Source organism: Salvelinus alpinus, chromosome 25, assembly GCF_045679555.1.
Source record: "Salvelinus alpinus chromosome 25, SLU_Salpinus.1, whole genome shotgun sequence".
NCBI classification, from domain to species: domain Eukaryota; kingdom Metazoa; phylum Chordata; class Actinopteri; order Salmoniformes; family Salmonidae; genus Salvelinus; species Salvelinus alpinus.
Window position 1 is genome coordinate 15,598,134 of NC_092110.1, and position 15,780 is coordinate 15,613,913.

General features: G+C 41.5%; 1 protein-coding gene across 3 annotated transcripts in view; it reads left to right on the forward strand.

The window, feature by feature from the left end:
* Nucleotides 1-12,589: 12,589 nt before the first annotated feature.
* Nucleotides 12,590-15,780, forward strand: part of LOC139553441 (gamma-aminobutyric acid receptor subunit alpha-2-like) — a 34,265-nt gene continuing 31,074 nt past the window's right edge. The window contains exons 1-3 of one of the 3 annotated variants that reach the window (XM_071365759.1): nt 12,590-12,702; nt 13,138-13,223; nt 13,917-14,038. In XM_071365759.1, coding sequence (XP_071221860.1) covers nt 13,153-13,223; nt 13,917-14,038 — 193 coding nt within the window. In that variant the 5' untranslated portion in view covers nt 12,590-12,702; nt 13,138-13,152. Of the gene's footprint in view, nt 12,763-13,137; nt 13,224-13,916; nt 14,039-15,780 lie in introns of those variants that run through there. The other 2 variants (XM_071365758.1, XM_071365760.1) reach the window with 2 other exon arrangements.

Here is a 15,780-nt window from a genome sequence, read left to right on the forward strand (position 1 = left end):
GGTTCAGGCGGAGCGGTTATTTGAAAAGGGAATAAGGGATCTGAATTATCTATCTGAACACATGAGGAATCAGCTTCATTACAATATGTCTCACTGGGACTCACTAGGGTCTGCACACAGTTATTTCTGTGTGGTGAGTTACTTCTGTAATATTTTTTACTTTCACACTTCATATGAACAAAAACTAAATAAAGTAATACATTTTTGGAAATTAGACAACAAGAGCCCCCACACCCTACGGGTCCACAGAACCAGGCTTGAAGAAAGCTGGAATAAACATTTTCTGACAGGAAACTATTATATTTGTCTGGCATGAAATTTGCATATTAATTGTACTGTGGTACAGTTTCCACATGATGCTAAATATGTATGGCCTCTTGAGTAATGACTATTGGTTTAGGTGAGACAGAAGGCAAGCCATCAGAGATAAATTAATCCTCTACACAATACCTAATGAATACTTAATGACCAAATATGTGAATTTTAACATTTTGCCACTTTAGCCTTCTTTAACTCATGTTACATGCGTCACAAGTGAAAGCAGATGTTTCGCAATACGGTATGTTTCAAGATCATGACAATTTCTGTGTTGACTAATCAAAGCTTATATGAATCATGGCCGTACTGTCAGGGCCAGATTAAGAAATAATAGGCCTGTGGCTTAAGGTTCGGGTTAGGGTTAGTGGAAGGGTGAGCTAACATGCTAAGTACTTGAAAAGTAGCAAGAAGTTGAAAAGTTGTCTATGATGAGACTAGAACTCACAACCTTTGAGTTGCTAGACATTGGTGCTATATGCTTACCCATCAACCCTCACCAACCACCATACTTTTATCTTTGCCTTATGCAACCATACCAAACATAACATATCATACTCATTTGAGTGTGCCGGATTTACATTTACAGGTGTATAAAATCGAGTATACAGCCATGCAATCTCGATAGACAAACATTGGCAGTAGAATGGCCTTACTGAAAAGCTCAGTGACCTTCAACATAGTCATAGGAAACATCTACAGTAGGAGCAACAACGGCTCAGCCACAAAGTGGTAGGCCACACAAGCTAACAGAATGGGACCGACGAGTGCTGAAGCAAAAAAAAAAACTGTAACGTTTGGTGGAGGAGTAATGGTCTGGGGCTGTTTTTCATGGTTCGGCTAGAACCCCTTAGTTCCAGTGAAGGGAAATTTACAATGACATTCTAGACGATTCTGTGCTTCCACCTTTGTGGCAACAGTTTGGGGAAGGCCCTTTCCTGTTTCCTCATGACAATGTCCCCATGCACAAAGCGAGGTCCATACAGAAATGGTTTGTCGAGATCGGTGTGGAAGAACTTGACTGGACTGCACAGAGCCCTGACCTCAACCCCATTGAACACCTTTGGGATGAATTGGAACGCTGACTGCGAGCCAGGCCTAAACGCCCAACATCAGTGCCCAACCTCACTAATGCTTGTGGCTGAATGGAAGAAAGTCCGTGCAGAAATGTTCCAACATCTAGGAGGCTGTTATAGCAGCAGAGGGGGGACCAACTCCATATTAATGCTTATGATTTTGGAATGAGATGTTCGCAGGTGTCCACATACTTTTGATCATGTAGTGTATTCATTTTTTAATCATTTTTTTATATAAATATCTTAATGTTAGAAATAGATTAGGTCATTAACAATCATAAGGTCCTGAAGCCCTCATAATAGTATCACAAACCTCACATATTAAAATTCAAGATCCTGAAAAAACTAGATACTGAATCCTGTCATATTTATATGCATGTCAGATGCTGTTAGATAAAGTTTATACAGTGATGTCATTATTTCATAGACCGCAGACATTGTAGACGCTTCCGTCACCAGACCCAACATATCCCAAGCTGCCTTTCCTGCAGCTCAACTCAGCAGCCAAATTAGTTATGACGTGTTCAGTGCAGTATACACATTTCTCCTGAGGGTAAAGACCCTTTTGCTCATAGGGTCAGACTGGGAATTTTATCTTGCTGCCTTAATGGCTCAAGTCATATACGGAACAGATACAAATTGGGGAAATGTCCCTTTCAAATAATTCTTCAGGGTGTAACACAGTAAAGATGTAATCTATAGCAACATTTTTAGTGCCTATTGAGCGTACTTGTATTGAATTGTAATCACACTTCTGCAACAGTGTCACAACCACAGCTGGGTTATGCTACAGTAATTTGAGCATTCGCTTACAGTGACAAAAGAGGTCAAGCTGCTGTAACTCTACAGAGTCTGTTGTGAGGTTATTTCAGCTCTGTCATGGACCGCAATAGCATTCAAAGACAGAAAGTTTGAGCTCTTTCTAAATCGAGTCTAATTCTAGGTTACCATTGATTCATATGATTCATAGCTACTCGACCAGGAGTGTTTCAAAGGTATCCTAGGTTAGGCTATATCTAGATCAATCTCTTTTTATGGTGTTAATTACTGTTTGGTCCTCCTAACTTTTTAAGGTTGGGAGCACCATTGCTACTAATTTTTATTTTTATTTAGAGCTCTGCTCATAGATTCTCTGGCTACTAAAGACTTGACTACACATAAGCTGTTAACTAGACTTTTTAATGGGTTAACATGGTCTTCTCTGGTTGGTGGGTCACTAACAATTCTTGTTAAAAAACAAGGCTGTGGAAGATAGTGTTATTATTTGGTCCCTCACTATTGAATTCTTGTTTTTGTAAACCCATGGGACCCAACCTCTGTGCAGTTTGTTGTGATAGGTCATTGTGATCCCACATTCACAAAGTAGACTCTCAGCTGGTGGCTGGTAATTACCCTTTTCTAAAAAAAAAAAGAATTATTCATACTTTAGAGGGAACACACTGCTCTTTCAGTCACTCATTCTCCTGCTAAACTACTGATTGTTATTCTTCCCAGGCCCCTATCTCACCCCATAGTCCATGTGCGTTAATTGCCCCTTCTCGCTGGGCAGGGCAAAGCTTGCCAAAAGACACCATGAACAGAGCAGCATGTCCCCAAACCCTTCATCTCTGAGAAAAGGAGTTGGCCTATTCTCAATCAAACACCCTAACATCATTGCAGGGAATTTTTATAACCAAAACTCTTTATGGCATGTTATTCAATGGAGCAATTTCAGTACCAACATAAATTGTATTCGAATTCCATAATTTAGAAATTGTATTACAATATTGAATTTGAATGTAATACTTTTAAATTTGTAACGCACAAATGTAATCATTGAAATCATAAATTGAACATGTATTTCATGACTTGAAATATATTGAATTCTGTTTTACAATTCAATTTCAAAGTAATTCAAAATCAATATTTATATATTCAATATCAATATGGTACATATTGTATTCATTGTCTGTGTGTCAAGTTTATAAACAATCATTTCAAGTTGATCAAAGTTACATATATTCAACTTCTCAGATGCATTCAGATTCAGTTTTCAGATTCAGTTCTCTATATTCAGATCAAAACCAGAGACAACACAATGGTACTTTTCCAGCCAGGAAAGGTAGAAGAAAACAGATAGAATCGAACACTCACTGTGGTAAACAGATGGGTCCGTGCTATCCGGGCTCATTGGGATGTCGCTATCTCATTGAAGTTGACATTTAAAATGGTTACGGTAAAGGTTAGAGTTAGGTAAGGGTTATGGCTAAGGTTAGGGTAAGGGTTATGGTTGATGATCACAGTCCGCGTTAGAAGGGAATGTCACAAAAAATGCAATTTGGCCCCCATAAGAATACAGTTGAATAGCCCTATCATAGCCCTTCTAAGGATAGCCTTTCCACTCTCCATTTCATTTTGCTATTGTGACTGACTGGGTTCAAACCACGTCTCCTGCATGTTTCAAGACTGTGTTAACCCACTTAGCTAAAGCCTATTGGAATAAGTTCAGGAAGTTAATGTAAAGGACGACAAGCTACCTGCCATAGAGCAGCATGTAACCTAGTGGTTAAGAGCGATGGACTAGCAACTGGAAGGTTGCTGGGTCAAATCCCTGAGCCAACTAGGTGAAAAAAATATATCAATGTGGCCTTGAGCAAGGCTCTTACTCCTAACTGCTTCAGTAAATTGCTCTGGATGAGAGCGTATGCTAAAAATGTAAATTAATTTGTATTTGTCACAGGCTGTGTACTGTAGACTAACAAAAACTGCAATAAAATGCTTACTTATGGGCCCTTCCCAGCAATGCAGAGAGAAAGGAGATAATAGAAAAGGAAAATACACAATGAGTAACAATAACTTGGCTATTTACACAGGGTACCAGTACTGAGTGAATGTGCAGGGGTATGAGATAATTGAGGTAGAAATATACATATAACTAGGAATAAAGTGACATAATACGCAGCAGAGTATATGATGCAGATAGTTACCTGGACGAACTATTGATCAGTCTTATGGCTTGGGGGTAGAAGCTGTTCAGGGTCCTGTTGATTCCAGACTTGGTGTATCGGTACCGCTTCCTGTGCGTTAGCAGAGGGAACAGTCTATGACTTGGGTGGCTGGAGCCTTTGACAATTTTTAGGGCCCTCTTCGGACACTGCTTGCTATAGAGTTCCTGGATGGTAGGGAGCTCGGCCCCAGTGATGTACTGGGCTGTACACACTACCCTCTGTAGCCTTGCGGTCGGATGCCAAGCAGTTGCCAAACCAAGCGGTGATGCAGCCAGTCAAGATGCTCTCAACGGTGCAGCTGTAGAACTTTTTGAGGATCTGAGGGCCCGTGTTGGTGTGTGTGGACCATGATAGATCCTTAGTGATATAGACATTGAGGAACTTGAAGCTCACCCCCACTCTACTACAGCCCCGTTGATGTGAATGGAGGTGTGCTTGGCCCTCCGTTTCCTGTAGTCCACAATCAGCTCCTGTAGTCCGTCTCATCGTTGTCGGTGATCAGGCCTACCACCGTTGTTTTGTTGTCAAACTTAATGATGGTTTTGGAGTCGTGCATGGCCACGCAGTCGTGGGTGAACAGGGAGTACAGGAAGAGAATAAGCACGCACCCCTGAGGGGCCATCGTGTTGAGGGTCAGCGCGGCGGATGCGTTATTGCCTACCCTCACCACCTGGGGGCGGCCCGTCAGGAAGTCCAGGATCCAGTTGCAGAGGGAGTTGTTCAGTCCCAGGGTCCTTGGCTTAGTGATGAGCTTGGAGGGCACTATGGCATAGAACACTGAGCTGTAGTCAGTGAACAGAATTATCACATACATGTAGGTGTTCCTCTTCTCCAGGTGGGAAATGACAGAGTGGAGTGCAGTAGAGATTGCATCAACTGCGGATCTGTTGGGGCAGTATGTGAATTGGAGTGGGTCCAGGGTGTCTAGGATGATGATGTTGATGTGAGCAATGACCAGCCTTTCAAAGAATTTCATGGCTACAGATGTGAGTGCTACGAGTCGATAGACATTTAGACAGGTTAACTTGGCTTTCTTGGGCACAGGGACTATGGTGGTATGCTTGAAACATGTCGGTTTAGACACTTGTCAGCTGGTCAGCGCATGCTCCGAGTACACGTCCTGGTAATCCGTCTGGCCCTGCGGCCTTCTGAATGTTTACTTTTTTGGGGTAGATCAGCTTTAATATCGCAGATAGATTGTGGGTTCTATCAATGTAATTTTTTGCATAATTTCTAATCTCCATTATTTTTATTTTTTAAATATATTTTCCTTCTTTATTATTTTCCATAACCCTACCACCACTCCCCTAATTGGAGTAAACTAATGGACAACAATACTTTGACTTCTACTTCCAGCTTATACTATATACATTTTAGGGACACAATACATTTGACATTGGTTATCTTTTTTAGTCCCACACTTCAGCTACCTTCAACCCCTCCCATGTACTGTATCTCTGAAAACCATCCACTTTTGAGTTCTACTTGCCATTCTTTTTTCAACTGTGCTGTAATGTTTCACAAAAGTTCTGAACCTTTCTATTCTAATATTTTGTACAGATTGTAAATTAAAGATTAACATTTTTACTAAGAGTATTATTATATTATACATCGATTGACTATAGATTTTCAAGACGCCCAACAGTGGTATTTTCAGAGTTAGTTTTAGGTAAATGTTGTGATTTTTCAGCCAATTCCTACATATGGGCAGCACCAAAACAAGTGATCTAATAATTCTGTCTCTTCGCAGCAAAATCTGCAGAGCTGGGATGGTTGTACCCCCCATATACATAACATTCTATTGGTCGCAAAACTGTTGTATAATCAATTACAGTGGCAAGAAAAAGTATGTGAATCCTTTGGAATTACCTGGATATCTGCATAAATTGGTCAACAAATTTGATCTGATCTTTATCTAGTCACAACAATAGACAAACATAGTGTGCTTAAACTAATAACACACAAATTATTGTATTTTTCTTTACTATATTGAATGCATAATTAGACATTCACAGTGTAGGTTGGAAAAAGTATATTGGAATGCATTTCAATTAATAGGTGTGCCTTGTTAAAAGTTAATTTGTGGAATTTCTTTCCTTCTTAATGCGTCTGAGCCAATCAGTTGTGTTGTGACAAGGTAGGGGTGGTATACAGAAGATAGCCCTGTTTGGTAAAAGACCAATTCCATATTATGGTAAGAACAGCTCAAATAAGCAAAGAGAAACGACAGTCCATCATTACTTTAAGACATGAAGGTCAATCAATCTGGAAAATTTCAAGAACTTTTAAATTTCAAGAACTTTTAAATTTTCTTCACAGACAGTTGCAAAAACCATCAAGCTCAATGATGAAACTGGCTCTCATGAGAACTGCCACAGGAAAGGAAGACCCAGAGTTACCTCTGCCGCAGAGGATATGTTCAGTAGAGTTACCAGCCTCAGAAATTGCAGCCCAAATAAATGTTTCACAGAGTTCAAGAAACAGACACATCTCAACATCAACTGTTCAGAGGAGACTGCGTGAATCAGGCCCTGCCAAATTGCTGCAAAGAAACCACTACTAAAGGACACCAATAAGAAGAAGTGACTTGCTTGGACCAAGAAACACGAGCAATGGACATTAGACCGGTGGAAATCTGTCCTTTGGTCTGATGAGTCCAAATTTGATATTTTTGGTTCCGACCGCTGTGTCTTTGTGAGATGCAGAGTACAGTAGGTGAATGGATGATCTCCGCATGTTTGGTTCCCACCGTGAAGCATGTAGGAGGAAGCGAGATGGTGTGGGGGTTCATTTGCTGATGACACTGTCAGTGATTTATTTAGAATTCAAGGCACACTTAACCAGCGTGGCTACCACAGCATTCTGCAGCGATACGCCATCCCATCTGGTTTGCGCTTAGTGGGACTATCATTTGTTTTTCAACAGGACAATTACCCAACACACCTCCAGGCTGTGTAAGGGCTATTTGACCAAGAAGGAGAGTGATGGAGTGCTGCATCAGATGACCTGGCCTCCACAAATCACCCGACCTCAACCCAATTGAGATGGTTTGGGATGAGTTGGACCGCAGAGTGAAGGGAAAGCAGCCAACAAGTGGTCAGCATATGAGGAAACACCTTTAGGACTGTTGGAAAAGCATTCCAGGTGAAGTTGGTTGAGAGAATGCTAAGGGTGTGCAAAGCTGTCATCAAGGCAAAGGGTGGCTACTTTGAAGTATCTCTAATATAAAATATATTTTGATTTGTTTTGCACTTTTTTGTTTACTACATGATTCCATGTGTGTTTATCATAGTTTTTATGTCTTCACTATTATTCTAAAATGTAGAATAAAGTAAAAATAAAGAAAAACCCTTGAATGAGTAGGTGTGTCGAAACTTTTGACTGGTACTGTATGTTCCGGGGAGGGTTGTCTTCCGGGGAGGGTCGCTCGGGGAGCGCCAACTCTCCCAACAAATCACAAGGTAGACATGCCAAAACGATGTGATTCAAAACCAAAGTCGGCAGGCAAAACTTTTGCAATGGTTTTTGTGAAAGTAGTTGTTGCAAACTAACGACTTGCGAAATTCACTCATAAAAAATCTTCAAAGGTTGCATTTTCAATCGCTTCATATAGCGACAACATGTGGCCAATTGGCATGGTATTGCATGAGAGGGTGTGGCCCATGACCCTTGATCACCATGCAAGGTTGTACCCTCCTAGGTCTTATAAATCTCACAGGAATTTGCCTTTTTTCACTGTAGTATCCTTAAAGGCTTCTTAGAATAACGACTCATGAGACTTACGGTTTAGTATTTAATATTTTAGTATTTAATTGTAACTTAGAATTACATTCTCTTATGCACCTGGCTTAAAACTACCTGAAGCTTTCTTAATCATAGTTAAATAGGCATACATAGGAAATAGCTACGGATAGCTGGAAGCAAACCACCGTCTTGAGTCAATACTGCCATCTATTGGTAAACATAAATATACCAGGTTACTACATTCACCAAAATGGCAGAAGAACTGGAATAACATTAGTGGACGTAAAACAGTAGGGAAATTCAACACAGCTTCGCTGCTTGAACCCCTAATAAAATACACTTCCCGACCCCACCCTGAGAGCACACATCTTATCATTATTGCATGGTATTGTTTACAGATGTCATGAAAATAAACTTCAATCTAACAATGTGTGGCAAGTCTAAAAGACAAGGCCATAATTCGCTGCAGGTTAAACTACATACAGTGCATTTGGAAATTATTCAGACCCTTTGACTTTTTCCACATTTTGTTACGTTACAACAATTGATTAAATTGTTTTTTTATCCTCTTCAATCTACACACAATACCCCATAGTGACACAGGTAAAACTGGTTTTAGTAACTTTTGCAAATTTATAAACATAAAAGTGTATTCAGACCCTTTAATCAGTACTTTGTTGAAGCACCTTTGGCAGTGATTACAGCCTTGAGTCTTCTTGGGTTTGGCGGTACAAGCTTGGCACACCGGTATTTGGGGAGTTTCTCCTATTCTTCCCTGCAGATCCTCTCAAGCTCTGTCAGGTTGGATGGGGAGTGTTGATGCAGAGCTATTTTCAGGTCTCTCCAGTGATGTTTTATCAGGTTCAAGTCCGGGCTCTGACTGGGCCACTCAAGGACATTCAGAGACTTGTCCTGAAGCCACTCCTGCGTTGTCTTGGCTGTGTGCTTAGGGTTGTTGTCCTGTTGGAAAGGAAACCTTCGCCCCAGTCTGAGGTCCTGAGCGCTCTGGAGCAGGTTTTCATCAAGAATCTCTCTGTACTTTTGAGTTAATCTTTTCCTCGATCCTGACTAGTCTCCTAGTCCCTGCAGCTGAAAAATATCCCCACAGCATGATGCCGCCAACACCATGCTTCACCGTAGGGATGGTGCCAGGATTCCTCCAGGCGTGACGCTTGACATTCAGGCCAAAGAGTTCAATCTTGGTTTCATCAGACCAGAGAATCTTGTTTCTCATGGTCAGTCCTTTAGGTGCCTTTTGGCAAACTCCAAGCGGGCTGTCATGTGACTTTTACTGAGGATTGGCTTCCGTCTGGCCACTCTACCATAAAGGTCTTGTTGGTGGAGTGCTGCAGAGATGGTTGTCCTTCTGGAAGGTTCTCCCATTTCCACAGAGGAACTCTGGCGCTCTATCAGAGTGACCATTGGGTTCTCACATGACCATGACCAAGGCCCTTCTCCCCCGATTGCTCAGTTTGGCCAGGCGGCCAGCTCTAGGAAGAGTCTTGGTTGTTCCAAACTTCTTCCATTTAAGAATGATAGAGGCCACTGTGTTCTTGGGGACCTTCAAATCTGCATAAATTCTTCCACAGATCTGTGCCTCTACAAAATCTTGTCTCTGAGCTCTATGGACAATTCCATCGACCTCCTGGCTTGGTTTTTGCTCTGACTGTCACGCCCTGACCTTAGAGATCCTTTTTATGTCTCTATTTTGGTTGGTCAGGGCGTGAGTTGGGGTGGGCATTCTATGTTTTTGTTCTATGTTGTCTATTTCTATGTGTTTGGCCGGGTGTGGTTCTCAATCAGAAGCAGCTGTCTATCGTTGTCTCTGATTGAGAACCATACTTAGGTAGCCTTTTCCCACCTGTGTTTTGTGGCTAGTTGTTTTCTGTTTTGTGTCTACACCAGACAGGACTGTTTCGTTTGTTCCGTTTTGTTATTTTTTGTTCTAGTGTTCAGTGTTATTAAAAGTCATGAACACGTACAACGCTGCACCTTGGTCCTCTCCTTCTTCCTCAGACGAACGTCATTACAGAACTACCCACCACCAAAGGACTAAGCAGCGTGGTGTAATGGACTCCTGGACATGGGAGGAAATCCTGGACGGCAAGGGACCCTGGGCACAGATGGGAGAGTATCGCCGTCCTAAAGAGGAGCTGGAGACAGCTGAGGCGGAGCGGCGACGCTACAAGGATTTGGCTCGAGGAGGCGTGCACGAGAGGCAGCCCCATAATTTTTTGGGGGGGGCACACGGGGAGATTGACGGAGTCAGGTCATAGACCTGAGCCAACTCCTCGTATTTGCCGTGGGGAGAGATTGACCGGGCAGGCACCGTGTTATGCGGTGATGCGCAAGGTGTCCCCAGTGCGCACTCATAGCCCGGTGCGCTACATCGCAGCTCCTCGCATCGGCCGGGCTAGAGTGGGCATCGAGCCAGGAGGGATGGTGCCGGCTCAGCGCATCTGGCCTCCAGTGCGTCTCCTCGGCCCGGGTTATCCTGCACCAGCCCTACGCACGGTGTCCCCGGTTCACCAGTACAGCCCAGTGCGGCCTGTTCCAGCTCCCCGCACTTGTCGGGCTACAGGGGGTATCCAGCCAGGACGAGTTGTGCTAGCTCTGCGCTCGAGACCTCCAGTGCGCCTCCATGGACCGGTGTATCCGGTGCCTCAGCCAAGGAAGAGGCCTCCTGCATGTCTCCCCAGCCTGGTGAGTCCTGTGCCTGTGCTAAGCCCTAACCCTCCTGCATGTCTCCCCAGCCTGGTGAGTCCTGTGCCTTCTCCCAGAGCCAGGCCTCCTGTGTGTCTCTCCACTCAAGTGGTGATCCATGGCAAGAAGCCTCCAGTGATGATCCATGGCACGAAGCCTCCAGTGATGATCCATGGCACGAAGCCTCCAGTGATGATCCATGGCACGAAGCCTCCAGTGATGATCCATGGCAAGAAGCCTCCAGTGATGATCCATGGCACGAAGCCTCCTGTGTGTCTCTCCACTCCAGTGATGCCAATGTCTCTATTTTGGTTGGTGTTTTGTGGGTAGTTGTTTTCTGTTTTGTGTCTACACCAGACAGGACTGTTTCGTTTGTTCTGTTTTGCTATTTTTTGTTCTAGTGTTCAGTGTTATTAAAAGTCATGAACACGTACCGCGCTGCACCTTGGTCCTCTCCTTCTTCCTCAGACGAACGTCGTTACACTGACATACACTGTTAACTGTGGGACCTTATATAGACAGGTGTGTGCCTTTCCAAATCATGTCCAATCAATTGAATTTACCACAGGTGGACTCCAATCAAGTTGTAGAAACATCTCAAGGATGATCAATGGAAACAGGATGCACCTGAGCTCAATTTCGAGTCTCATAACAAAGGGTCGGAATACTTATTTAAATAAGGTATTTTTGTTTTTCATTTGTAATACATTTCCAAACATTTCTAATAACCTGTTTTCGTTTAGTAGGAAAAAACACACATTTTTTGTGACTTCATTCAATGCATGATGGGCAATGGTGTTCTACACTGCCTTTTTTGTGCCCCACATTTATTTATATATATAAATATATATTTATAAATATATATTTATATATATAACAAACATTTGTTAACAACCCAATATTTTTTATCAACCAGGTTGTCACCGACATAATTGTAATATAATGGTAGCTTTACGATAATTGCATTTTTATTAATGCCAATATTATTTTCCGTGCTCACGTGTGGTTCAGTTGGTAGAGCAAGGCACTTATTTCGCCAGGGCTGTGGGTTCGATTCCCATGGGGGACTAGTACGGACAAACATGAAAATGTATGCTCTCACTACTTTAGTCTGCTAAAATGTAATAAGGTTATGTCATCCAATTTGTATGCTATTTTATAACTGGGTAAGATACAGTCTAATATAGTATATGTCCTAGAATGCATATGATATTGTACAACTGCTATTCTATTCATAATGTAACCTAATATACAGTATTATACTAAATGGATTGTCACAAAATAATACCAATTGCCCTGAGACCATGTTTATTTCTGAATTAATTACGATAGGCGAAGTCACGCAGCCTCTTGAGCGCATCCAAAGTGCCTCAAATAGCATCTATCCAACTCCTTTACTTGAAACCAGTTCTAGTTTTTACATGGTGGTGGTGTGCTTTGTGTTGCAGAAAAATAGCTTTTCCAAAACCCACAAACATAAATTTGTCACTGGAAATCACATCTGGGATTTATTCTGATGGTCAAGGGTGGAAGCTATCTCTAGGACCTAGTATATCTGCCTCGCTCGTCTTCCTCACTTTTGTCAGTGGCTCGAGCCACGCGGAATTGGGCGCGCGGGTGCATCTGTTACAGGTGAAAGGCGGGAGCCAATATCGAATATAATTGTGAACCACGGCACTTGGATACAGATGGACAGACCTACATTCGGTCTTTTGGATTTTTTAGGGTTTGGAATATAATCATAATCTTTACGCGCACTCCGGGTGCATTGCCAAATCTCCGTGGTGTAATTTAGATAATGCACAGAGCTCTTGGGCGCAACTTTACAGCTGAGTTCTCAGAAAGAAAATCAAAGGGGGATACCTTGCGCTAGTCAGGTAGCCTAGCTGTCAACCGCCTCATTGTTTTGCTGCGACTAAGTGACAGTTGCCTTGAAGGTTTGATGATTTCCAAAACGTTTTTAAAACATCTTCTTGCTCTCCATTCCAGCAAATAATAATGGAATTTTCAATAACTTCAATACGTTTAAAAAAATAATGTATCATGTTTTTTATGGAGTGGTCGAATTTATTTGTGTTTGCATGTTGCCATCACATTTGATGTCTTTGCATGGACTTTATAGAGTATACAGCGCATGACTATTTGATTTTGGATAGAGAAAACAGTTTATAGAATTAGTTTGCATTAATTTGTTAACATAAGGCAATAATTCAGAATGAATGGTATTGCTTAGCATTTCAATCGAATGTCTTCATGAATGGAATTTCGGGCTCTGAATATTGCCTTTAATTGGGCATCCTCCCATTCTATAGGTTTGGATTTCAGCAATGAGCAAGCAATTGGATTTATCACATTATCTAGCGGTGTTCTTCTCTATGATGGTACTGTGGCAGTCAAGGTAAGTTTCGTTGTATTTTCTTTATAAAAAATAAACAATCAATAGATAAAACAGTAAGCGGTGTTTGCGTGCACTGCATCTACACGTTCTAAATCTTCTAAATTTTGGCCAATCTAAATGGTTCTCAGATTGGAATAAAGCAGTCACGCGAAATTACTATTTATTTTAAAATTATCGTGATAACATGGTGGCACAATTTGTGTGGAGAGCGGAGACACCAATTGCGCGGTGACCTGCGAAGTAGACTCTAGGTGGAGATTGCGCACAGCTCCAGGAAGTTAGAACATTTGTATGAATCTGAAGAAAGAAAACTCAGTAATGTGATAATCGACTAATGCATTTCTTGGTGCCTTCCTTCATTTATCTTCGGAAATGTTTAGGAATTTCTTTGGTGAGGTGGAAATGTCTGTTCTATAATGAACAAATGAGAGCGAGAGGCTGGTTGTCTTTGCAAGAAGCCAACTGAGCCACATTAATTCACTTTTGTGGTCTTTAATAGTTGGCTACAGAACAATTGTTTGCCGCGTAGTGCTCTGTCCCATTTCAAGAGAGGAAGTTGGCAGAGAGAGGTTGAATTAGGTTTTTATGTTCCTTAGGAAAACACACAAAAACAATGTTTTTCCCACATGTCAATTTTCCCCTCACATCTCTCCTAATCATTGATGTTTCTGCTACTTAATGTTACCTACATAGATCAAGAGTGGAATCATCGGCATATGCCTCAGAAGCCTTCAAAAACAATATCACTCTGTTCACCCGGATCTTGGACAGCCTTCTGGATGGCTATGACAACCGATTACGACCTGGACTTGGCGGTGAGCAGTTAACATTGTATACTTTCCATATAAAACGAAAGTTAAATTGGTTTTAAATGTTGATCAGCTGCTCAGCAGGACCTTGATTAGTATAATCAGGTGTGTTAGAGTAGAGCTGGAACAAAAGCCTGTAAACCCAGTAGGACTCCAGGACATATATTTTATTCAAAGTTTTAAATATCTTTGAGATTAAACATGTTCTTGTGTCAATCTCTTGCATTTCCCCAGATAGAAGCTTGTTTAAATTCCCAAATAACTTGTCTGGTGTCAGAATGAGTTACTGAGCTTGTATTTGCATCCCCCTTATCACCAAGACAACAACACAGAAGGTATTATCTGCTGTAACAGAAGAGATACTGTAAGAGCTATTCTAGGCTGTTTTATTTAGGGAATGACCCAGTCACATTGAAGTTTTGTTTGCGTGCATCCATTTGAACCGTTGACACTCAAATTTCTCTGTGTGTTTTGGTGTGTCTGGCTCACCATGATGATTGAGTTGTGTATGAGTGTACGGTTCACTATGATTGTGGAATCTCTAATTCATAATGTCCCAGGGTGCATGACTCACAAGGCAAAATAGCTCCCAATACCTCAATGGCTCCCTTTGTCCCAGTTCTGATGAGCAGCATAGACACTGGATGTAGTGTACAAAGATTAGTCTTAGTGACAACTAGGGAATTCTGTTAGAAAAAGGTAAGATAACGAAAAACCAAATGCCTACTGTGCCAATGTGATTATCCTGATAACTGTGTCACAAGGCTTTGCTGAAAATTCACATCCAGAAAGATACAAATTTACATTTGGGACAGCCCTTTAGTCATGTGGTACTATACCTCCAACTGTAAATTGCTGGCAAGGATGTACTTTGCTTCTGGCTTCTTACTGATCCAGGAGCAGCCCACATTAGGTGTGAGTGGTGTGATTTATTATGCCTGGTCCGTAAAAGATGACTGATCATAGTTATACAGTAGCCTCTCACTGATCCCAGTACAGTCACTGATCCCATTTGTGTGATTGAATATGCTTTCTTGACTCGTTTAATGAGGACTTACTGAGGTTTTAACTTTTCATGGATCCTATAATAGCCCATAAGGTGCTATGATTTATGTTGATGTTTATCTACTGTAGTTGTAGATATTCCTTCATGACAGAAGCACTCTACAGTCAGGCAGTAAAGTTAATTTGGTTTCCCCATGAGACCAAAGAAGACAGATGCACCAGATGTGTACTGGGAAATGGCTGTTTTATTTATGGGAAATGGGATTTTTTTCACTGAGAGATTTTAGAATCGCACAATAGCTCCCAGGTTTGGCTTAAATCAAGGCTTACAGTTGTAGACAATTCAGTGCAATTCAAAATAAGTAGACTGTTTGTTTGTTTTTCACTCCTGAAATGTAAGAAGCTCAGCAAACCTCATAACAGACAAAAAATGCATGAATTCTGGCACGTTGAGATGACAAAGAATTTGAAATAAGTGATAATGATTTTCAAAACAATTACCAAAAACTGTTGTTGCACAATTTGGGAAAGTCAATGTAAACCTTGTTTGAGATTACCCAGGGCTCCAATGTTTCTGCACCCGGTCATCACACAGGTTTTAGGAAAATCCATGTTCATGGTGTATTTAATAAAAGTGAAAACATATTTTTCAAAATGTTTGCAAATGTGTTGAAAATGAAATACAGAAATATCTAATTTACATAAGTATTCACACCCAAACTCAATACATGTTAGAATCACCT